This window comes from Dasypus novemcinctus, chromosome 18 (assembly GCF_030445035.2).
Source record: "Dasypus novemcinctus isolate mDasNov1 chromosome 18, mDasNov1.1.hap2, whole genome shotgun sequence".
Classification (NCBI taxonomy): domain Eukaryota; kingdom Metazoa; phylum Chordata; class Mammalia; order Cingulata; family Dasypodidae; genus Dasypus; species Dasypus novemcinctus.
Window position 1 is genome coordinate 60,623,800 of NC_080690.1, and position 23,621 is coordinate 60,647,420.

Below are 23,621 nucleotides of genomic sequence, written 5' to 3' on the forward strand. Positions count from 1 at the left end.
CAGCCTAGTTCAGATTTGCTCTTGACCCAATAACAGTATTTGCACCTAAATTAGAAAACTGGCATTCAAATTCACTTCTGAATTGATACCACATGTGAACAAAGTTATTCACCGCAACACTGCTTGTAATGGCAGGGGATTAGAAACAACTGGAATTCCCTTCAAAGGGGACTGGTTAAATAAATGAGTCCGTTAATAAGCATGTGTGTGTTCTGTGTGTCCTGTGAATTCCTCTGCCTGTGTATATGTATATATGACACACAAACACCCATACACATCTCTGGAAGGATTACATGAGAAACTGGAAATGTCGATGACCTCTGGGGAGGAGGTGGAGGGAGGGGAGTTGACTAGGAGACATGGAAGAGACTTCACTGTAGAGCCTTGTGTACCTTTTGAATTTTGAAGCATGTGATTATACTATTTCTGCTTAAAAATGTTGAAAATAACTAGATAAAAATTCACTTCTGTGGTTCATAGTTTTAAGGGTTGGTCTGGGGTGGGAGGACTGCTAAGTCAAACGGGCAGAACACTGTCTCCCTCTGTCCAGGAAACAGTGTGGCCCTGGGGCGTGATTCTCAAGGGCCGCAGCACCCTATAGCCGCAAACACTTCCTGGGGCAAGTTGATGGGCAGCGATAACATGTAAGTAATCCAAATGACTCTAGAGAAGGGGTTCTTAACCTTTTTTGTTCCATGGACTGCTTTGCCAGTCAGGTGAAATGAATATTATTGTAATTTATTTATTACATACATTCATAAGTGAAGGAAATGCTAGGTTTCAGAGGTCAGAGAAAATGAAGATAAGAAGTTGATTTTTTTTCAGTTCAAGCTCATGGACCCCCTGAAATCTTTCTGTGGGCCCCTGGTTAAGAACCCCTGCTCTAGAGAGTAAACCACCACTGCCCTGGGACCCCCACTCTTTCTAAGAGGGCCCCGTTTCAGACCAGCAATCAAGGCAGCAAAGGGCAGGGAGTGAGGGGTGAGATACGAATCAGTTCCCAGAGGCCGAACCCCGTCCTGCCACCTACCAGCTGTGTGAGGCCTTCAGCAGCCGCTAAATGCCCCATCTTGTGCCTCTGTAAAGAGCAATAACGATAGAACTTACTTGGTACAGGTAAACCTCATGTGGTAGGTGTGATAGATAGGTTTCTCTATCATCATAATTCCTATTACCCATCAAGAAATTAGCAATCTGCTCTTAAATTTAATACCTGGAACTCTTCCAATTAAAGCCAGCAGCTGCTAAAATTACCAGTGGGGTGGAACCAGAGGAAATGACCAGAACAAAAGGGGGAGGATGATTGCTCAGCAGGAAAGATGCACATGCCAGTTCCTCCTTGTGGCACCGACATAAAGGGGCAGCCTCTTGAGTCTTCGTTTTCTCCGCCATTTGCCATCCTGAGGCTCATGAGGGGCCTCACAGAGTGAAGGCCTATTGCTGCTCTCTAAACACTGTCCCTCATACTGAAGTCCAGCAGCAACCCCTCACACCCCATGCCTGGTGCCTGGGACACCGCCTGACACACACTAGGCTTCCAAGAAAACATTGCATCTCTTCCTGACCTGCTCTCTCAGTCTGTCTCCCTGGCCCACCGTGGCCATCTCTATCAGATCCTTGTTCTCTAAACGGGGCAAGGGCCCCAAACTCCCTGCCAAGTCCTCTCCTCTCTCTATGCCCCCTTTCCAGCTGCTATCACCAGGTCCACAGCTTTGAACACAGTGCCCCCCGCTGGAGCACTAGTCAAAGACAAACTCCCTTATCTCCTAACCTGCCCCTTCCCTCCAGTCTCCCCACCTGAGCAAACAGCACTATCCTGCAAGATGCTCAGGTCTCAAAGTTAGACATGACCCTTCACTCCCATCTTTCCCTCACCCCAACTCCCATCCACTGCCCCGTCCCGCTCTGCTTCCCTCCTCCCCGCCACCATCACCTCCCTTTGGCCCCCTGCGCTTGTTTCTGGCCTGGACTATGGCGGTGGCTTGCACCTCAGTCCCCCTGCTTCCACCCCGGCCGTCCCAACAGTTCATTCTTCCACAGCAGCCGGAGTCTCTGGACAGCACTGATCCCTTTCCCACCTGAGACGTCAGCCAGGAGGGCAGGGCCCTTGTCTGCCTTGGTCACTGTTGCATCCCAGCACATGAACAGGCATGGCCCAAGAGCAGGGGCCACGAAGCCATGGGTGAGTGAACAACAAACGGAAACCCACTGCCTCACCAATGGAACTCATGATTTGGAAAGCTGCCAAGAGGCAGAAGCAGGTGAAATCTGGGGAGAAGAGGCAGGACTCTTCCTGGAGAGCATGTTCCAGTTGGGGATGCTGCAGCAAGGGCATGGCCCGTGTGTGTGCAGGGGCCTTGACCTTCAGAGTCAGAGTTCACCCCTTCACCAGCACCTCCCTCCCACACTGTGTTCTGTGTGAAAAACATTCTTACAACTCACCCCTAAGGAGGGGAGAGAAACAGTCTGAAAGTCACAAAAATATATTAAAACAGCTGTTGCTGTTTTGGCCTCCCTTCCCAATGACCCCTGCCGGCCACCCCCACAGCTTTCCAAGAAAAAGGTGCCCAGGGCAGGGGAACTGAGGTGCCCTGGCTGCAGCCCAGCATTTGGGGAGGTCCCTTCAGCCTGGGAGTGGAGGACAGCTAAAAGTCTCTACAGGCTCGACGCCACCGACGACGAGGTGGCCGCTGGGAGGCCGGAGGTGCTGGCGGGCCGGGCAGGACGCAGCAGACAGTCAGGCCTTGCCACAGGGACAGAAAACAGAAGAGAAATGAACAGAGTGAAGAGAGGGAGAGACAGATGAAGTTAAGCAGCAGTGGGAGGTGCAGATGGGGGGAGAAACACAACAGGGCAGGGGGCCCAGGGGGCCCTGTTGGGCCTTGCCCCCTCTGTGGGGTTGGGCTGAGGGGTTGGGGTTTGAGGCAGCAGACGCTGCTGAGAGGGAGGAAAGGGGTGGAGAGGCACCTGGCACCTGGGAGAGGTGGAAAAGTGGGTCCTGCCAGGGCCACAGCTAGAGAGGAGAGAATGGAGGACAGGAGAGAAGGGAAGTCCCGACGCGGGCTAGGCCAGGCCACAGTGACCATCCCAGGCTAAGAGAAAAGGAGTGAATTCTCCGGATGCTCAGCCCCGCTTGAATGCCTGAGGGAGACCAGCAGTGCCGTCTAGAAGCTGGCAGGGACGTGTGAGCGAACCCTGGAGGAGGACTCTGACAGAGCCAGGAGCCTGGAGAGGGGCCGGGGCCAACCCAAGCCCCACCCACACGAGGGCTAGAAGGTCCTGCGGCCCAGTCTTTTGAACACGCTCACAGTGCCTGCATGGTCCATCTGGGCACCAAGGCCCTCGCTGGAGCTGCTCCCCCGGGGCCCTACCAGGGTCCTCTTAATGGTGACCTTGACCTCCGCCGAGGACTTACTCTTGGTGCTCGTGACCTGGCTGTCCTGGGCCTCGGGCACAAGGGCAGTCTTGCCCAGTCTCTGGATGATGCTGACTTTGGACAAGGACTCTGGCTTCCTCTCAAGCCCGGGGCGTGGGGAAAGCGCCAGGCGCCGCAGTGTTGGGGTAGCAGCCATGGTTGCGGAGCTCGTGGCCTTGGCTTTGACAGTCAGTGCTGGCTGGGGACTGGCCTTGGCTGGGGCCCGGCCCAGCTTCTTCAGGACCCCAGCATACTGGAGGACGGAGCTGCTGCTGTCATTGTCGCTGTCGAACGCCAGATCCTCATCAATCTCTGGGGTGGCCCCTAGGCGGCTGAAGACTCCTGTGGGCTGAGAGGGTCAGAGATGGGACAGGTGAGTAGTTAGTCACTCAACACGCATTTGAGGGAGCTGCCTCCCCCATACCTGGCCCCATGGCTGGGGATAGAGCAGTGACTGAGACAGCCCCAGGGCCTCTCCTCATGGCGTTCCTTATCCAGCGTCGAGACAGAACTGTCTCTGAAGTCACACAAATACTTCTATAATTACACAGTGTTGGGTTCTCGGAAGGAATACAGAATGCTGGAGAGTCAAAGGTGGGAAAGCCTCATCTCCGCTCGGAGTTCTGGGAAGCAAAGCTTTCTCTGAGGCACCAACCTCTCAGCCAGGCCCTCGAGGATAAAGTTAGAAGAGAAGAGAACAGGTGCTAAGACCCTGAGGCAGGAATACTAATCTTATTTATTGAGCACTCGATGTGCCAAGCTCTTTACACGGCTGGGTCTTCAAACCATTCATCATGTTAAGATTCTAGGAAATGAGCAAGGGCTAGAGTAGCTGAACGCTGGTAGGCAAGGGACTGAGGGGCAGGAAGCACAGCGGGGAGCTCAGCAATCATTACTATTAGGTGGCATCTAAAAGGTGCCTACCGTGCCCCAGACACCCCAGCCCCACGCAGCTCTCATCTCCTTCAGTCCTCACAACCACCCTAGGTGGTGGGTCCTGTACTGAAGAGGGAACTGAGGTGCAGACAGTTTAAGTGACACAGCCAAGGTCACGCAGTAGGCATGGCAGAACCGATGCCCCCCAGCCAGCTGGCTCTGGGTGTGTGCCCCTAACCACACGCTGTGCGAAGGCAAGAAGAATGGACTTTATTCTGGGCACAGGGAAAGTCCCTGAGGAGTTTTGAGAAGGGAGGGCAAGGAGTTCTGTCCTGTGGCGGTACACTCCGCTGCGGTCTGGAGAGGGCGCAGCAGCTGGGCAGCCCAGTTAGGAGGCTCTGGGCATACCCAGGCCCAAAAGGAGTGGGCTGGAAATAAAGTGGCAGCAGAGGCAGTGGAGACAAAGGGAGACCTCAGGCTCAGCGCCTGGCTGGAATGGGGCTGGTGGGCATCCCTGGGGGCCAGAAGGGAAATGGGTTTGGGGCAAGGAGGATGTAAGAGGTCCAGAGGACATCCAGAAAATCAGGAAATCAGGGCAGAAGGCAGATGGGGAAGTGCGAAGGTGGGAGCCAATGCTGGAAAGATGGGTGACATGGCCCCAGGGGAGGGAAGGGTGAACGCAGGCTGCCTGAAGGAGAGGGAAGGATCAGGAATGACACCCGTGGAGGGCAAGAATCTTAGAGCCCTGAGTCCCTTCTCCATTTCCAACTCACTTTACTCCCTGTCGTCGTGTCTGCCTTGGTCTCGGCGCCGAGGCGGTCAAACACAGACGTCCTGTGGAGACCTGGGAGGGAAGTGAGGCGGTCAGCCAGCCCCTGCTGGGCGGCCCGTGGGCTCCGGCTCAGCTGAGTGGAGACAAGGAGGGGCAGCGCGTGCCGACTTAGGCTGTGGGTCCACACCGTTGGCTGACCATAACCTCAACCCACATGCTCTAGAAGACTAATCTCAAATCCGGGAATGTCAACTAAACCTGATACAAATCCTCAGCACCCCAGTATAAGTGTGTGTGGAGGGAGGGGGAGAGTTCTTAATTTCTACTTGTTCTTTTCAATCTTTTTTGAGTAATGGACCTCTGAGAGAACCTGACAAATGGTAGGATTTCTTTCTCCAGTAATCTAAATATTCATCAATAGGAGGGTGTTTAACAATTATGGTATATAAATATAATGGAAATATTAAGTGACTGTTAAAAAAGTAAAGAATTTCTATAGGCACTAGTGTGAAAAGATCTCAAGACATACTAGGTAAATACAAAAAGCTATGAACAGTATGTCTAGGATGATGCCATTTGTGCTTAAAAATAAGAAACACTTATATCTGTATATATGGACATACATGTAAAAGTTCACAGATGCTGCTCTGGGAAGATTAACAACAGGCTTGGAAGGTGGGAGTGAAGGGACTTTGTTTGGACCGTAGACGTTCCTACCTCACCTGAGGGTTTTTCCACTAGAACATACACAATGTTCTAAAATGATCCTACCAGAAGGAAGGTCACCTATATACCATCAGTTAAAAACCCCATCGTTGACTGAATCTCAGTCAGACCCCTCTGCCTCATACTGACACTTCCCACCCTGGGGTTGCCTGCCCTCGGCCGGGCAGGGGCCACTCCCTTTACCAGCGGGGTGTTGTTGAATCTTGCCCTTGACCCTCGGGGAAGAGGCTCCAACTGAGGTGCCAAGGAGCTCAGCTACACTAACTGCAGACGAGAAGGCCAAGGTGATGTGGCCCCCTCTCCCACAACCACCCCCACTGTGCCCCTGGCCCAAGGTCCCCCAGGTCCCATTAGAGCCTGCTTCCTGGCCAACGCCCGGAGGATGTGACTACCCCGCGTGTGGCGGCAGAAGGGCAAAGCGGTCCCTGTACCGAAGGGCGCCCCCAATAGGCCAGTACCTTTCGCTGCTTGCTGCTGCTCCAGGATCTTGCGGGTCCGGGGTGTGGTGCCTTTGGGCATGTTGATGATGTACTTTCCTTCCATCTCAGCAGTGACCCGGCGCCGCTTGGTGGGAACAGTCAGGCTCTCCTCCTCACGGCGGGCCAGGGCTGCTGAGGGAGGAGGGCAGGGTGGGTCAGCACCCTCAGGAATGGAATGTTCTCCTGGGGTGAGGGTTGGATGCCAGGCAAAGGGTACATGGTGCCCTTTATCTACATGCTTTCACTTGCCTGGAATCCCTTATCTTCCTGACTAGTCCATCACCACTGACTCCGAACCACTGAAAAACTCAGAGGTCTGGGGGAAATGGGCATGCAGAAGGCGCTCAGGCTCCCTAGGCTGTGGCAGGCTTCTCAGGCTATCTATTGGTCTCTCCCTGCCCCAAGAAGGCTCATCCCCACAGACTAGCCAGAATCCCCTCAAAGGGTGAGTGGTGGAAAGGTTCTAGAGCTCCAGCTAAGTAGAGGTTCCATAGGTGTGTTGACTTTGCAAAAAATTGAGCTATAATGCTTACAATTTGGGCTTTGTGCAAAAATACATTCTCTCTCAATTAAAAAAGTTTCTCAAATATATTGAGGGGTAAGAGAGTCAGTCTCTCCTGGGCTCACTATCTTTTCAATACTTTATAGAATAATTTTAATTCTCTTGCTTAGGGCACAAAATTCAAAAGACCAGAAGGGAATGAAATTCAAAAGGCACTTCCAAACACACAAGCCAAAAGGGAGACTGCAAGATGGAGGTGGACAGGTCAGGGGCCAGGAAGTTCTGAATCTCAGTTTCCACATGGGCTTTATGATCAGCACAATACTGTTGTGAGGATGGATGCAAAGGCACAAGAGCATGGTGAATAAGAGGAGAGCCAGGGGAGCCCAGAGGCTGGAGTTCCAGTCTCAGTTTTCAAGCTGAAACCTGGAAGATGAACGGAAGTCAACCCCAGAGAGGTCTGAGGATGCGTTGGGCTCCAGGTAGAAGGAACTGCAGGGTAAAGGTCCCACAATGGGAAGAAGCCCAGAGGGGAGCTGAGCCAGCTGGCCATGGGAAGGGACACAAGAGATGAGTCCAGACAATGCAGGGCCCTGTAAGCCTGTTCAGGAGAGCTTGGACTTTATAACTGGAGCAGAGGAAAGTCTTGGCGAGCTATATACAAGGGGGTGTGATATGGTTAGATTTAAGGTTTGGTTTGGAAGGATTCCTCTGGCTGATGAGAGGAGGCAGTGGCTTCTTCACCTTTGACCCCAAGCATCAAGCACAGAGTCAGGCACTGATGCAGGGCAATCTGCTAAAAATGGCTGAACCCACTCAAGACACTCAGTAAACTCCACAAACCCAAAGACACTGAGTGAACAGGACAAACCCAAATAGACCCAAGGTGTAGGCATATTATAATCAGATTGCTGAATGCCAAAGATAAAGAGAGAATTCGGAAAGCACACGAGAGAAGCAATATATCGTGTATAAGAGAGCCTCAATGAGATTAAGTGCCGATTTCTTATTGGAAACCAGGAAGGTAGTGGGATGACATATTTAAAGAGCTGAAAGCAAAAAAAAATTGCCAACCACAAATCCTATATCCAGCAAAACTTTCAAAAATAAGGGAGAAATTAAGACATTCCCAAATAAACAAAAGCTAAGGGAGTTTGTCACCCCTAGTCTGGCGCTACAAGAGATGCTAAAGAGAGTTCTACAGGTTTTGAAGGTAAAGATAATAGACGGAAGCCACATGAAGAAATAAACACCTGGGATGATGGTAATGACATGGGTAAATATAAATATCAGTACTATTGTATTTTCAGTTTGTAACTCCACTTTTTACTTCCTACAGGATCTAAAAGGCAAATTCATCAAATATAATGATAAATCAGTGTTTTTGGACTCATAATGTATGAACATGCAATTTTTGACAAGAACTACATAAAGGTATGGAGATAGTGGGGTGTACAAACATAGTGCACATATACTTTTGTTTGTCATTTGTTTTTTGGGGGAGGGGGGGTTTGGTGCTGAAACCTGGGAGCAAACCATAAGCATACTTTTGAAGTTGAGTTGGTATCAAAACAAACTAGATTGTTAAAGATTTGGGATGTTAAATTTAAGCTCCATGGTAACTACAGAGAAAATACTAGAGAATATGCAAGCTCACATAGACAGAAATTAGAGTACCTGTTGCCATGGAGGGGATCAGGGGGAATGGGGAGCTAAAGTATAATGGACATAGGGTTTCTGTTTAGGGAGACGGGAAAGTGTTACTAATAAAAGGTGGTAAGGGTACTGCAGTATTGTGGATGTGATTAATCCCACTGAATGATATGCTTGGGAGTGGTTGAGATAGGAACATTATACTGTATACATGTTTCCACAATTTAAAAAAAAAAAAAAGAAAGAGCAACTAAAGAGACAATGGCACTTAAATGCAATGCATTGGCCTGGATGGGATCTAACGAGGAAAGAAAAAAGGCTCAAAAAGACATTACTGGGACATATGAAAAAAATGTAAGATAGATTGTAAGCTTCATATCACTGTTAAATTGCATGAATTCAATAACTGCACTTAAGGTGGTTACATAAGTGAATATTCTTGTTCTTAGGAAATACAAACAGCAGTTTTATGTGTTCAAGGAGCATGATGTATACAACCTAAACTCAAGTATTCAGAAAATGGATTGAAATATCAATAGACAGATGGAAAAACAGATAAATAGACTGAAAGATTGACGGATATATAAAGAATGATATGACAATTGTGGCAAAATGTTAAAATTGGTGGATCTGGGTATCAGGGGCATAGTGCTATGTTGGAGTTCTCTGCATGGGGTTTGTGTTATTTTTGTAATTGTCCTGTACATTTAAAAGTATTTAAGAATAAAATGTCTTAATTAATCAATTGATTAACTAATTAAAATTATATTTAAAGAAAAAGATCTGTAGTTGCCAGGGTTTTGGAGGGAACGTATGAATAGGTAAAGTATAGGGGCTTTGGGGGTTGGGAAACTATTATGTATAAAACTGTAATGGTGGATATGGATACATGTTATTGGGGATTGAATCATGTCCCCCCCCAAGAGGCAGGTTCACGTCCAACCCCTGGTCCTGTGGGAGTAGATCCATTGTAAACAGGATCTCTTAAAGCTGGTACTTCAGGTAAGGTGTGGCATCAGAATCAAGTCAGACTTTAACCCAGGTTACTGGAGACCTTTCTAAACAGAATGAAATTCAGACAGAAAGAGAAGCCATGGAAAGCTGCCTGAAACTGGAAGCCAACAGTACCTGGAAGAGAAAGAAGATGTTGCCATCACATACACTGGCATGTGATGGAAAAGCCAAGGAACCCAAAGATTGCTGCTGGCCAGAAAGAAGATACTGACCCCGGGAGGAAGCCTCTGAAACCATGAGACAATAAATTCCTGTTGTGAAGCCAACCCACTGTGTGGTATTTGTTTTAGCAGCTGGAAAATTAAACCATGTCATTAAGCATTTGTCTAAAACCATCAAACTATATAACACAAAGAGGGAACCTTAATATAAACTAAGGTCTTCAGTAAATAATAATGTATTTTTACTACATTACTTATTAGTAAGTTATAACAAATGTACCACGCTAATGCAAGATGTTACTAGGGGGAACATGGATACATGGCCTTTGTGTTAGAATCTGTGGGCTATCTGTTCAATTAGTCAGTAAATCTAAAACTGTACTAAAAAAATTAAGTTTATTCAACTTTATTAAAAAAAAGAAAAGAACTGCAATCCGCATGTGTTTAAATATGCCATGTCCAGTGCTTCTAACCACCCTCTGAGGGAGAGCATCACTAGCCCCCAGTATAAGACGTGGAAAGAGAGCCCCAGAGGGGTGCAATTCATAGACCTAATTCACAGAGGTGATTCAAGTCCAAGTGCCCTGTACACCTTGGCCTTCAAAGCACCTTGTATCACTGGGAGTATGACCCCCAGACACCTTGTGCCAACCCACATCCCCCTCCAGCTCCTCCCCCCACCTGCCCAAGAGCCTCACCAGCAGCCTTGGCACTCTTTGCTGCCATCTTGTTGGACACGGTGACTGAAATCTTGGAGGTGCTGGTGTCTGGCCGCCTAGGGGGCGTGCTGGGTGGGGAGTCACGATTCAGGCTGTTGGCGATCATTCGGGAGGCGGCTGCTGGGAGGAAAGGGGAGAAGCCAGTCAGGCAGCAGTCTTAGGGCCAGAATGGGAGGGCAGCTTGGCGCTGAATGGGGAAGAGGCGGCTGGCACCATCCTGTGGCTGAACTGTCCTCAAGATGAAGACACCTGAAGGTGTCAGGGTGGGCTGTGTCTCTCCAGAGCTATCCCACCCAGCACTGCCCTGGGAGCCTTTCCCAAGGCCCTAGACCAGAATGGCTCCCATCATACATCAGCCATCATCTTCTGAGCCCTTCACAGGCCTGACATCTCAAAACCCCCTCCCCTCCAGCTTCAGCCTCAGCCACCCTGACCCCACCCCGAGCTTCCTCACCCATGAGCATCTGCCTTCTCAGGCCCTTGTAGTTCTCTCTGCCTGGAATGCAGTTCCCTGAGATGCCACCTGGCTTGCTCTGTCTCTTCATTCAGTGGGAGCTGTAGCCGGCAGACTGGAGGCCAGCCCCGGGGGAGGAAGGAGACCGTCCTGTTTCAGGTGCAGTCACTACTAGCTTTAGGGTGTGGGTTTCAAAAGATCTTAGGGAACCCCTGCAGGAAAGGGAAGAGGGGATCTTCGTGCTACCATCACTCACTGGTCAGTCCCAGCAAGTCCCTTCCTCCATTAGCTTTCAGGTTTGGTATTCTGTCCCATCTATTCTCCAAAAATGCCTTCCCTTTTCCTGCAATGTGCTTCCTTTCAAAGGCCCCTCAAATCCCCTATAATGATCTTCAGTACACTATTATAATTACATAGTGCTGGGTTTCTGCAAAAATAATCACTATAGCATACAAAAAATATCCTTAAGTTACCCATACAGTTTAACACACAGTAGTAGAATGAACCCCCAGGTAGCTACTCCCCAGTCAGGAATTAGAGCACTCCCCTAGAAGTCCTGGGAATGGCCCTTCCCAACCAAACATCCCCCTCCCCCAGGAGTAAATGGTTTGCTTTCACCCCTGCTCACTCCCCTGTTAATGATTTGGTACATACCCTGCAACAATTTCCCAAGAAATTTCTTCACCCATTTCTTAAGCCGGACAGAGATGGCTTTCTAGCTGCCTGGCTGTGTAGAATTTGGACTGCAAGGGCCTCTATTCACAACACTCTCTACCTGGCCAGTGCTATTAAGGGCAGGCAGGTAGAGGGCCCCACCTCCTGTTCTAAACACACAGGAAAATGTCCCGCTTGAAAGAGATCAGGGATGTGATGCTTTATCATCGTAAAAGGCACACAGGGTTTGGGAGGAGGAAAAACAATCAACTCTGTCTTGCCCTATTGAACTTGAGTTCCAGTCAAGATGTCATGATACAAAGAACTGTTCAACCATAAAAATTGTTGTATTTTGCTGGTTTTTCTCCTTCCACACAGACACACACATTCGATATTAGGAAGTGTATTCAGTGACTGTATGAGGCACCTTGCTTTTAGAGCCCTCTTCTCCACCTCTTTCCTTCTGTGCCTGTTTCCCCTTCTCTTCTCAATTGCTTACTTTCTACATTAGTTAATTTATTTTAATTTTTAAAATTCATTTTAAAGTATTAAAGATATTCATAAAGTTATGAAAAGTGCATATAATTCAATTGCATTTATATCAAGTTGAAGGACTGGTAAAACGAATCTAAGCTGTTAAAATCAGGACAGTACATACCCTTTAGAGGGGGCAGTGACAGGGGGGTATGAGGGGGGCTTCTGGGAGGCAGGTCATGCTTCTGTGTCTGGATATGGATGCTGGTTATGTGGGTGTTCCATTTGTGAAAGGTCATTCAGCTACGCTGCTATGATCTGAACACTTTTCTGTAGATATGCTGGGGGAGACTGCTGCAGAAATGAACCCCAATTTGCTCAGCCTCCCTGCACCCACACCCTCAGGCAGCCTTGCCCACAGTGACTCTGGGCTTAGCCACATGACTTGCCTTAGCCAATGGAACACCAGTAAATATTCTGCAAGCAGAGGCTTAATAGGCACCTTGTGCATTGGTACCTGCCCTGGAATGCTGCTTTGGGGAACCCGGCTTCCACAACAGGATGGACAAGCCTGGGCTAGCCTGCTGGATAATGGCAGCCACGTGGCCAAGTCACCCCGGTTGCCCCAGATCACATCAAGTTAACCACCAGATGTGTGACTGAGGCCATCCAGGATCACCCAGCCTCAGCAGAGCTGCCTGTTGACCAGAGAGAGCAGAACTGACCAGCAGACGCATAAAACATAAGAAATAAACATCTGTGTTTTAAGCCACAGTTTGGGGATGGCTTGTTAAGAGCTAAAACTGATATGTATGTTAAATTTTTCAAGTTATTTTTTTTTTTAAGTATCATAATGCTAGAAAATAAAAAGTATGAATATATATAGCCACTGTGACAGTTTGAGATTATTTATGAAACCCAAAAAGAGAGATTATGTTTGTAAACTGGTCTGTTCCTCTGGTTGTGATACCCTTTGGCTGTATTAAATTCAAGGTTTTAAGTTTACTTGATTAAATCAATTTAGGGCTTTTGATTCAACCACATTAGTAGGGTGTGGCTGAGGGTTGAGTTCCCACCTCCTTGGTGGGCTGATATAAATGGACACACACAGTAGAAGACACAGAAAAAGAGAGAACTCCGTAGATATCAGAGGAGAGAAGGCTGAAACTGCTGAAGCCAGGGAGAGTCGAGCCATTCGCCTCATAGTTCACAGATAAGCAGATGAGCAGTCCTATGCCAGACTGATAGAGGAAGCCCTGAGAGACAAACCCTATGCCAGCCTACAGCTGAGACTGGAAGAGGCTGGAGGCTGAGCCCAAGAAGCCTTAAGAGGAGAAGGTCCAAGAGCCCAGATAGAGATCGCCTGCCATCTTGCTTCAACATGTGGCAAATGACTTTGGTGAGAAAGCCACCTTGAGTTGGACTCTTTAGGGCACTGTAATTATAAGGTTTTACCCCAAATAAATACCCTTTCGGAAAGCCAACAGATTTCTTATTCTTTGCATCAGCACCCCTTTGGCTGACTAATACAACCACTCACTACCCAGCTCCTTTTCTCCCTAAGAGAAGAGGGCCTTAGATGGCTTTGCTTCCACCTCTGCAAATTGCAGGAAGGCAGGGACAAGCAGGTGTGTCCCCTTCCCTGCCAGAATGTAAGATTAGGCCTGAACGGGTGAGACTCACCGCTGGAGGTGCCTCGGCGAATCTCGACTGGGAGGGGGCTGGGGTTGCAGGGCACCGACTCAGTGGCAGCTTTGCACATGTCCTGTGAAAAATAGGTACCTGGATTACCAGGGTACAAGGGCATGAGGTGGGGAATTGGAGACCCAGAGATCTGAGCATCACTGGTGGGGAGCTTGGGGCAGAATCAGCACATAAGCTACTAGAGGTTTTGAGACATTTCAGTCCTAATCGTGAGAAAGCATCAGGCAAATCCAAGCTGAGGGACATTCCACAAGATACCTGACCAGGACTGTTACAGATCAAAAGAGACTGAGGAGGGGAGCAGATGTAACTCAGTGGTTGAGCACCTGCTTCCCATGTATGAGGTCCTGGGTTCAATCCCCAGTACCTCCTTAAAAAAGAAAGACTAAGGAGACATGACAAACGCATTGTAGAATCCTAGAGCTAAAAAAGACATCAGTGGAAACACTACTAAAATCCAAATAAAGCCTGTAGTTTAGCTAATAACAGTACCATACAAATGTTAATTTCTTATTTTTAACAAATGTACCATGGTGTTGTAAGATGTTCACATTAGGAAAAGCTGGGTGAAGAAGATACAGAAATTCTCTGTACTGTTTTTGGAATTTTTCTGTAAATCTAAATATGATTCCAAGATATAAAATGTCCAAAGAAAAAAAAAATGTGCTGAGTGACCTTCTCTGTGAAAAGTGAGATAATGTCCCTGGTCTAAGAAGGTCCTCACGGTGGCATCCTGTCCTAGGGTCAAATGAAGTCCCTACAACGGAGGAAGACAGCCAAGATGACAAGAGCAATGGCAGCTACCATCCATACAGTGCAGTGCCTGTGCGTGCACATCTGGAGGAAGCTTCTCTCTCAGTCAAGTGGGCGAGGGTGAAACAAGGTGAGGTGTGTAAAGGATGGTGACAGGGCCTGGCAGAGCACCGTAAGCACTCAGCAGGTATTAGCCATTAGAATGGAATAAGTACTTCACTCCGGGCCTGGCACTTGGCACCATGTCTACCATCTGATGGATGGTCACCACCACTGCCACTGCCACCCTGAGGCAGGGGCGTGAGAAAGCCCATGTCAGAGGGACGCTGGAAGGCACTCACTAGTCTATGGTCACTGCCAGTGTGGGGCCAGGACTGGAAAGGCCATGTGGTTGGCCAAGTCATCACTGGGGTCTCACATAGGGAGCTCCTGTCCTGGGGACAGAGAAGGGTCTCAGTGTAGATAATTATCATAAGGAAGATGAGAACTAGTAATAATAAGTACCAACAGTTTTTACTAAGGCTAGGGCTTTAATACCCCCATTTAATACTCATAAGTCCCCTTCCTTTTAAAGATGGACAAAGTAAGGTTCAGAGAGGTCAGGCAACTTGCCCAACAGCAGTGGTGAACCCAGCCCCAGAGCCCAGGTCTGCCTGCCTTGGCTGCCAAGTCTGCTGCTGGCCCTGCCACTCTCGCCCCGGGCACAGCACCTACCTGGCGGTGCACCACCTTGGCATGCTTGAGGATGGCGATGATGTCGCCCACCACGGTCACGCCCAGCTCATTCATGATTTCCTTGTTGAGATCCAGCAGCATGCTCTTCTGGATCCTGTAGGGAGAGACCAGCAGTGAGGCCCCGGATGGGCGGGCAGTGCCCGGCCTCTCACCACCCGGCCTCTCACCACCCCCCTTCCCTCAGCAGCCTCACCTGTTATCCACAAACATCACAGCATAATTGACAGCAGGCCCCGGCGGAATGCCGGCTTCCTTAAAGAACTGGATCCATTCGGAAGTGGCTGGAGGGTCGGACAGGGCTCATTATTCACATTGTTCTCTCTTTGGAGAACAGCAGCAGCAAAACCACAACAGCAGAAGCTCCCACAAATTAAATGCTTCTTGGATGCCAGGCTCTGCGCTAAGTGCTTCGCACACACAATGGAATTAAGCCCTCCTAACAGCCAGATGAGTTAAGCAGTATTAACTCCACTCTGGCTCCCCTCCTCCTTTCCTTCCCAATAAGGAAACCGAGGCAGGGAGAGGTTGGGTAACTGGACCCAAACGACACTGCTAACTAGAGGAGGTGCTCCCAAGCTTACCCAGCTACTCCCCAGCTAGCTGTAGCTCTGCCCTGCCCTGCAGCCCCCACCATGATTTACCCCTGCTTGCCCAGGGACTGGGAAGAGCCAGGCCTCTAGTCTCTGTCCTGGTCCCCCTCAGATCGCTCAGGCCCAGAGGACTACAGGATCCACAGGGGGATGAAAAGAGGGGGCACAAAGGCCAACCCCCAAGGCTCAGTAAACCCCCTTCTGGCCAAAGGGGCAGCGCTGCCTCAAGGAGGGGCGTGAGACTCCAAGCAGAGGCTTTGGAGCATGGGTTCCAATGCCAGCTCTGCCCTTTCCTGGTGGAGTGACACTGGGCAAGCTGTTTACTGCCTCGTGCCTCAGTTTCCTCATCTGTAAATTAGGGATAATACATTCAACAAGTATTTACTGAGCACCTGGCACAGGCCAGGTCCTGTTATAGGCACTGGGGATATCACAGGGCACCACAGTCCCTGCCCTCATGGGGCTGACATCCTAGTGAAAACAACCAGCATCACTGGGTCAGTGCCCGGATTCAAGGGGAAGCCACATAAAGGGCTTTAAAAGGCACTGGCACAGCGGATATCCTCAAACCATGTCAGCTCTTACTACTACTACTAACACTGCTGCTACTGCTGCTACTCATACTACTTTTAGCACTACTTCTGCCTTACTATTAATACTGTTGCTACTAGTACTACTACTTTACTAGTACTAGTACTGACAGTAGTAGGCATGAAGCCAAGGCCAGGACCATGCAGACCCGCTCATGAAGACTGATTGTTCCTAAACTTCTTTCCTGGCCTCTTGGGTGTGACCCTCAAACTGACCCGCTGCTGCAGGCCAGGTGCTACATGGGCTCACTGACTCCAAGTAGAATTTTTTTTCACATTTCAATACTTCTGATACTTGGATCTACCTCACAATTGATGATGTGCCACAGTTTAAGTGGCAACATTTTTTTTCTTCCTTTCTTATGGTACATAATGTAACAGTACATCTAACAATCCATGATATTTTAGATTAGGAGAAATTTGGTATCATTACACTCATTTTGCTGATTAAGCAACAGAGGCTCAGAGCAGGGAAACAGACTTGCTCTGGGTCAGACGTTGTGTGGGTGACAGGCCAGGGTCCTGGCAGAGGTCACTGATTCCTGATCTGGGGCCCCCACCTGTGGGCCGCACTCTGCCAAGGAGACCCTTGCCCACCTGGCAACAGACCCATCTCCAAGGTGCTGGCTGGCCTGAGCCCTCAGGGACTGGGGCAAGTGAGGAGCTCCTGCCCTCAAGACTTCCTCCACCAGCCCAGAAGGGGCACCTTTTTCTAGTTTGCACAGGCCCTATCCACCTGCCTGGCCATGGGGTCCTGGGTTCCATTATCAAAAACAGGGACTTTTATCTAAGTATCAAAATGCATCACATAATGATTCCATTTAAACAAAATGTCCAGAATAGGTAAGTCTGTAGAGACAGAACACAGTTTAGTGGTTGCCAAGTGCTAGGGGAGAAAAGGGAAGAGAAAAGAGAAATGGCTGCTAATGGATATGGAAGGGTTTTTTTGGCAGGCGGGGGGCTGGGGGGTGATGAAAATGTTTTCAACTTGATTGTGGTGACAGTTACACAACTCTGTGAATATAGTAAAATGCAATGAATCATACGCTTTAAATAGGTGAATTGTATAGTGTGTGAATTATATCTCAAAAAGTTATTTACCACCCCCCACCAAAAAAAAAAAAAAAAAAACACTAGAGGTTAGGGATAGTTCTCCACCTGAGTCAAAGCCTGTGATTTTAATCATAAGATGATCAGAAGCCAGTGTACAAGGACCTGCAAAATTCCCAGATCTAATACATACCACCATTTTATTTACTACTAAGAAAAGAAAAAATGCTGCCAATTAAACTATCTAAGACATCAGCTATTACAGAGAGGTTAAAATGTACAACAAGGTGTATCCTGGAATCAACAAGATATGGTGCAACCTGGCTAGCAATACACACCAGGAGACACATGCAAAAATATTAAAGCAACACGATCGAGACAATTAAATATGCGCTAATAGCAGGAGACATAAGGGGATGGTGGTCACCCATGCTGTGAAATACCATACAGCCGTGTACAGGGAAGAGCTCTAGCTACACCCAGCAACTCTCACTGTGGAGCAAAAAAGGCCAGGCACAAAAGAGCACATGGCATAATTTCATTTGTATACATTCAAAACCAAAGTCTAGAGAATGGGAATGTCTCCATTGGTGGTACAAGTTTAAAGAAAAGTAGGGAAAGAGTATCACAAAAGGTAAGAGAGTGGTTTATCCTATCTGGAGGATGGAGAGAGTAGGACTGGGGTGGGGGGACTGACAATCTTCTATTTCTTGACCTAGAAATTTTAACTGAATTATAACACACACACATACACAAAGTATGCCTAAGTCTCAAGATTTTCATAAACCAAAAACACCAGATCAAAAAATAAAACACTTCCAACACCCTGGAAGCCCGGCCTTGGACGCCCTTCTAGTCACTACTCCTCCCTGCCAGGGGCAACCACCAACTTCTACCAGCACAGATCGCTTCCGCCTGTTTCTGCACTTTATATAAACGGAATCGTAAAGGATATACTTGGATGTTTAATTACTCTTAAAACCACACAAATATGTTTTTTGGACTTTTCTGTAATGTATCAGAAATCTCAAAATTTTAAAAAGCGACCAACTAATCTCATGTCATGGCAATCCTCAAATACAGAACTTTAAGAGAAGCTGGTGAGTAGGCTTGCTATAACAACAGTTAACGTGTACTGAGAAGTAGGCCGAGATATGGCAAGCAATAATCTCATTAATCCTCTCGACATCCTACAATGTAGGGAGTATTATCTTCATTTTGCAGGTGAGAAGACAGAGGCCATGCGGGACAACGGACAGAATTCGTCCCCGGGTTCCTCACGGCTGGACTGTCAGGAGGCCGAGAGAGGGAGGTGGCGGCCAGGCCTTGCCAGCCAGCCCCACCCCCATGTTCCTCAGCGCACAGCTGTTCCTGCCAGTAACCTGGCCCTCCCGCCTGCCCCCTCATCTCCTCCCAAGACCGTACCTCAAAAAGGGCAGTGGGCCCCCCAGTCGTAAGAAGGCCACAGACTCACCCATAGTCACTGAGACCATTGTCGCCCTGGACCTGACGCCACTCCTTGGAGTCTGGAAGAGAGAATGTGGGGAGAGGGCCCATGAGTCGCCACCGCCTGTGAGTGTACGTCCCTCTCACTGCCTGTCTGTCAACCTGCCAGAGGGGCATTCCTGGGCTGGGGGCTCACAGCCCAGGAATAGCCTGGAACAGCTGGCAGGAAGTCAGCCTGGGACAGAGCTGCCACCACAACTATCACTTCTGCCTGGGCCAAAGCCCAGGAACAGCACATGGCCGCAGATCCATAGTCAAACAGCCCAAAGGCCAGGCTGGAAGGGGAAAGGGCCAGAAAAAAGAAGCCCCCTTCCCAAGGCTTTGACCATAAACAACTATTCATTCATCCATTTAAAAACTGTTCACTGATATTTTAGCACAATATGAAAGGAAAAAACAGTTGTACATAATTCATAGCAGCATTATGTGTAATACCCCAAAAGTGGAAACAACCCAAACTTCCACCAACTGATCAATGGATAAATAAAAGGTGGTATACCCTACGATGAAATATTAACAATAAAAAGAAATGAAAAGCTAATACCTGCAACATCACGGGTGACCCTCACAAACATTATAAGTTAAAAAAGTTACAAAGGGGAAGTGGACTTGGCCCAGTGGTCACCTCGTCCATCTACCACATGGGAGGTCCGCAGTTTAAACCCCGGGCCTCCCTGACCCATGTGAAGCTGGCCCATGCGCAGTGCTGATGCGTGCAAAGGAGTGCTGTGCCACACAGGGGTGCCACACGGGTGCCCCCGCGTAGGGGAACCCCACGTGCAAGAAGTACGCCCCGTAAGGAAAGCCGCCCAGCACAAAACAAAGTGCAGCCCGCCCAGGAATGGCACCGCACACACAGAGAGTTGACACAACAAGATGATGCAACAAAAAGAAACAGATTCCCATGCCACTGACAACAACAGAAACGGACAAAGAAGAACTCACAGCAAATAGACACAGAGAAGAGACAACTGGGGTGGGGGGGGAAGGGGAGAGAAATAAATAAAAATAAATAAATCTTTATTAAAAAAAAGTTACAAAGGACCACATATAGTATGATTCCATTTGTATGAATGTCCAGAACAGACAAATCTATAGAGACAGTAGATTAGTGGTTACCAGGGCTGGGGGAGATGGAGGGACTGGAGGTGATGATTAAGGGGTCCTGGGTTTCTTTTGGGAGTGATGAAAAATGTTCTAAGATCAACTGTGATGGTACCCTTTAAATGGGAACTACAAGTTTTGTGAATTCTCTCTCTATAAGGCCGTTACCATAAAGAACAAAACCAGGGGAGCAGCTGTAGCTCAGTAGCTGAGCACCTGCTTCACATATACAAGGTCCCAGGTTCAATCCCTGGTACCCTCCATCCAAAAAAAAAGAACAAAAAAATTTACTGAGAACCTACTAGGTGTCAGGCACTATTCCAGGAGCTGAGACTACTGCAGGGAGCTTAGCATCTAGTTGGAGACAGGGGAGGAGGAGACAAATTAAACAAGATAAATGTAAGTGATGTTAGAAGGCCTTTAGTGGCAAGTAGGGTACATGGATTGAGAGGGCCTGAGCATTTTAAATAGTATGACCAGGGAAGACCTTTCTCACATGACGTTTAAAGACCTGAAGGAGACAGGAGGGGACCATGTGGTCTTATGGAAGAAGGGTGTTCCAGAAGAAGGAACGGCAAGTCCAATGCCGAGCATGTTTGAGGAAGAGCAAGGAGGCCTGCGCTGCTGCAGTGGAGTTAGCAAGGAGTGGCAGGGCACAAGGTAGGGGTGGGGGTGGGGAGCAGATTGTGAAGGGCCTCACAGAAGAAAGGGAAAACTAGTTTTCATTTAGGTGGGGTTAGAAGATGCTATTAAGGTGTTATAGACATATTAGCACCAGCGGTTATTTTCTCTGAAGTGTTGAAAGGGAACTAAAGGACATCACTTTCTCTCACGATGGTGATGATTCAATGCTATTCAACTCCAGGACCACTATTCCCACACTGCCCTGCCCCAAACTTCCTTCCTACCGAGCCCTCCTCTCCATCTCTCTTCTGCCCTCTCCCTTCACTCTACTCCCTTCTACCCACCCCATCTCTGATTCTGATCCTTCTCCCTCCTTCCTCCTCTACAGGCCGCAGAAGACCCTCTGCCCGAGGATTTGTTTACCATCACAATCTTCCCCTCGAGAACTAACCCCCCACCAAATACACACACACCTATGTTGATAGTATTAATGCAGTTAAGAGTAAGGACTCTGGAACCAGACTGCAGGGTTCAAATCTGCCTGTACCATTTACTAGCTGTGCAGCCTTAGCATGTTATTTCACCGTCAGGCCTCAGTGTTCTCATCTGAAAAGAGGGGTTGTACAATCATTACTTACCTTAAAGGAGTACTTACCCTCTGCCCCCCACCCCAGCCTACCTTTGAACACCCAGATGCTTGGCCTGGCTCCTGGGCTTTTACAAAGGGCATCCCCTGTGCCTAGAATGCCAAGCCACTCCTGTCCTCCTGGCAAGCTCTTCACCCTACTAAGCGGCCACCTGCTTTGTGAAACTTTCCCAAGTCCCCCCTATGAGATTCTCTCCTTTACCCCTGGTTAAAGTGTATCATACCCTTCTCTGGCTTCTGCTGCACCTCTTATTGCTGAACATGACCATAAACAAGACTCTACTCTGTACTTGGCTTCCTTAGGTCCATTTTCAACCTTCTGGATTTTATTGCTGGATGAGGACAATTCAACAGGCACAAAGAGCAGGGCAGGGAAAGATCTCAGTAAGTCAGACAGCAACAACTTTTCACATACCAGATACCAACTATGCACCACGAAGAGAGTAAAGCATCACGCAGACACCTCACAACATCCTTGTGAGTGAAGACTATTATTAGCCCCATTTTAACCCATGAGAAAACCAAGACTTGAAGAGGTAAAATCATTTGCAGAAGGCCACACACATCTAGCAAGTGGCTTTATTGGGAGTCAAAAACGAGTTCTCCCTGACCCTGATACCCATGCAGTAGCTCCTGTTGAATGTTTCCTAGTTGCCAGGCAATGAATATGTCCACATCTCAGTGGCTTCTCAGGACCACTCTGGGAAAAAGGTAAAAATGATCCCCCTGTTATAGATGAGAATGGCAGATCCAAGGTAACACAGCAAGTAACTGCAGGACCAGGCCTTGAACCCAAGGCAGTCCAATAATTGTGGTTAATGCTGATGGAGAACTTACAAGTCAGGCACTGTGGTCTGTCTTTGCAAAATCTCAGCGCTTACCAGAATTCTATAAGTACTGGTATTCTCTCCCTATTGCTGCAGAATTCCCTGCTGGGTGCAATTTCCTCTCTCCATCATCTTAAAAACCCATCTCCAGCGCTAATTTTCTGAATAATGAAAATTATCACAATAATAACAAAAAAAATGACAGCTCCCCCAAATAAAGTCATGACCACTAACCAGAAGCCCTGTGCTAAGAAGCTCTTAGATGGTGTGGCTCCAAATTCTAATTTTGCTACTTCCTAATGTGACTCTGGACAAGTGGCTTCACCTTTCTGGACCTCACTCCCCTCAACTGTAAAATCAGAATGATAGAAGTACCTATTCTTAAAGTTACTAGAGGGATTAAATGAGTTAATAAACGCAAAGCCCTTAGAATAATGTTTAGCAGGTGGTACTTGCTATGCAAGTATGTGTTAAATAAATCTTTAGGGAGCTAGGGAAATAGGAAGCAGACTCAGGAGACAGTCACCAGTCTAATGTGAGTCGTGTGCAGAGTGTGAACTGAGAACTGAGTATAAGATAATATGACATGGTCCATGGGATTTGACAACATGGAATCACTTAGTACATGCTATTCCCTTTGCAAAGCTCTTTCAGTTTCTGTCTATAACTTAATCAACTGGTTTGTTTCCATTGTATTTCAGGTTAAGGTTTCCTTCTTCTCATGACCAAGTAATGCTAGTTTTCCATTTAGGATAGCAGCACAGATTTTCCTTCTCAAATTAATTGACTGGAGAAAAATGCATCAGTTTTTTTAAAGAAAAATCTAATACTACAAGAAATGGTAAAACTCTTGTAGTGGTGGAAGGATCTAAACTGCCTTACTCCACATTCCAAGTTTTTCCTATAGCTGGATCTGAGCTGCCTGCCTCTACTTTTTTCGGTGTTCCAGCTACACCAGTGATTCTCTGAATCATTATTATTTTGTTGTTGTTGCTAACTGTGGCAGGCCCTGAGGTAAGAGCTTTACATGCATATTTCATCAGAATCCTTACAATGACCCTACGGTACTTGGGACTATTAGCCTTCATTCTACAGATGAGGAAACGGAGGTTCTGGGAGATGAACACACAGCTCATTGCCGCACAGCGGAAGCTGGGACTGACTTGAACCTAAGTCCACCGGCCTCCAAGCCCAACAATCTTTCACGCTCCCACACCCACACCGTCCTCGCCAAGTGCAAACAATATCATTAATACTAACAGTAATAGTAACCAAGTAACCACTATGTGCCAGCTGCTGAGCTCCGGGCTCCGACTCCAACCCGTGAAGGGGATGCTGGAGTTGGATGCTGACCCCCATTCTACATAGGAAACTGAGGCTCAGAGAAAGGAGTCGCTTGCCGTGGCCCGCTCTCCGGAGCTCCGGATGCCGCCCATCCCCACCGCATCCGGCCAACACCACCGCCCCCGGCCCGCGCCTCACCTGGCCCACCGGGCCCGCGCCCACTTGCGCAGCCAGCCCGCCCTCCCGCCCGGCGGCGCCAACTGTCAGACCCTCCTCCCGCGGCGCCGGCAGCCCGCCCCGGAAGTTCCG

At 48.4% G+C, this 23,621-nt stretch overlaps 1 protein-coding gene across 6 annotated transcripts; it reads right to left on the reverse strand.

Annotated features, from left to right (window-relative positions):
• Positions 1–717: 717 nt before the first annotated feature.
• C18H19orf47 (chromosome 18 C19orf47 homolog) lies at positions 718–23,595 on the reverse strand. Of its 6 annotated transcripts, none has more exons than XM_058280260.2 (10): positions 23,511–23,595; positions 18,796–18,847; positions 15,285–15,372; positions 15,071–15,185; positions 13,583–13,664; positions 10,297–10,437; positions 6,248–6,400; positions 5,065–5,135; positions 3,416–3,764; positions 718–2,743 (listed from the first exon to the last, which is right to left on the reverse strand). In XM_058280260.2, exons 2-10 carry the CDS (start codon positions 18,812–18,814, stop codon positions 2,646–2,648), a joined length of 1,116 nt encoding a protein of 371 aa, XP_058136243.1. In that variant the 5' UTR covers positions 18,815–18,847; positions 23,511–23,595; the 3' UTR covers positions 718–2,645. The 6 variants fall into 6 exon arrangements, with proteins under 6 accessions (XP_058136243.1, XP_071065367.1, XP_058136245.1 ...); XM_071209266.1 differs by having other exon boundaries at positions 2,468–2,743; positions 6,248–6,397; positions 10,297–10,434; XM_058280262.2 differs by lacking the exon at positions 718–2,743 and having other exon boundaries at positions 3,157–3,764; positions 6,248–6,397; positions 10,297–10,434.
• Between the last annotated feature and the right edge of the window lie 26 nt (positions 23,596–23,621).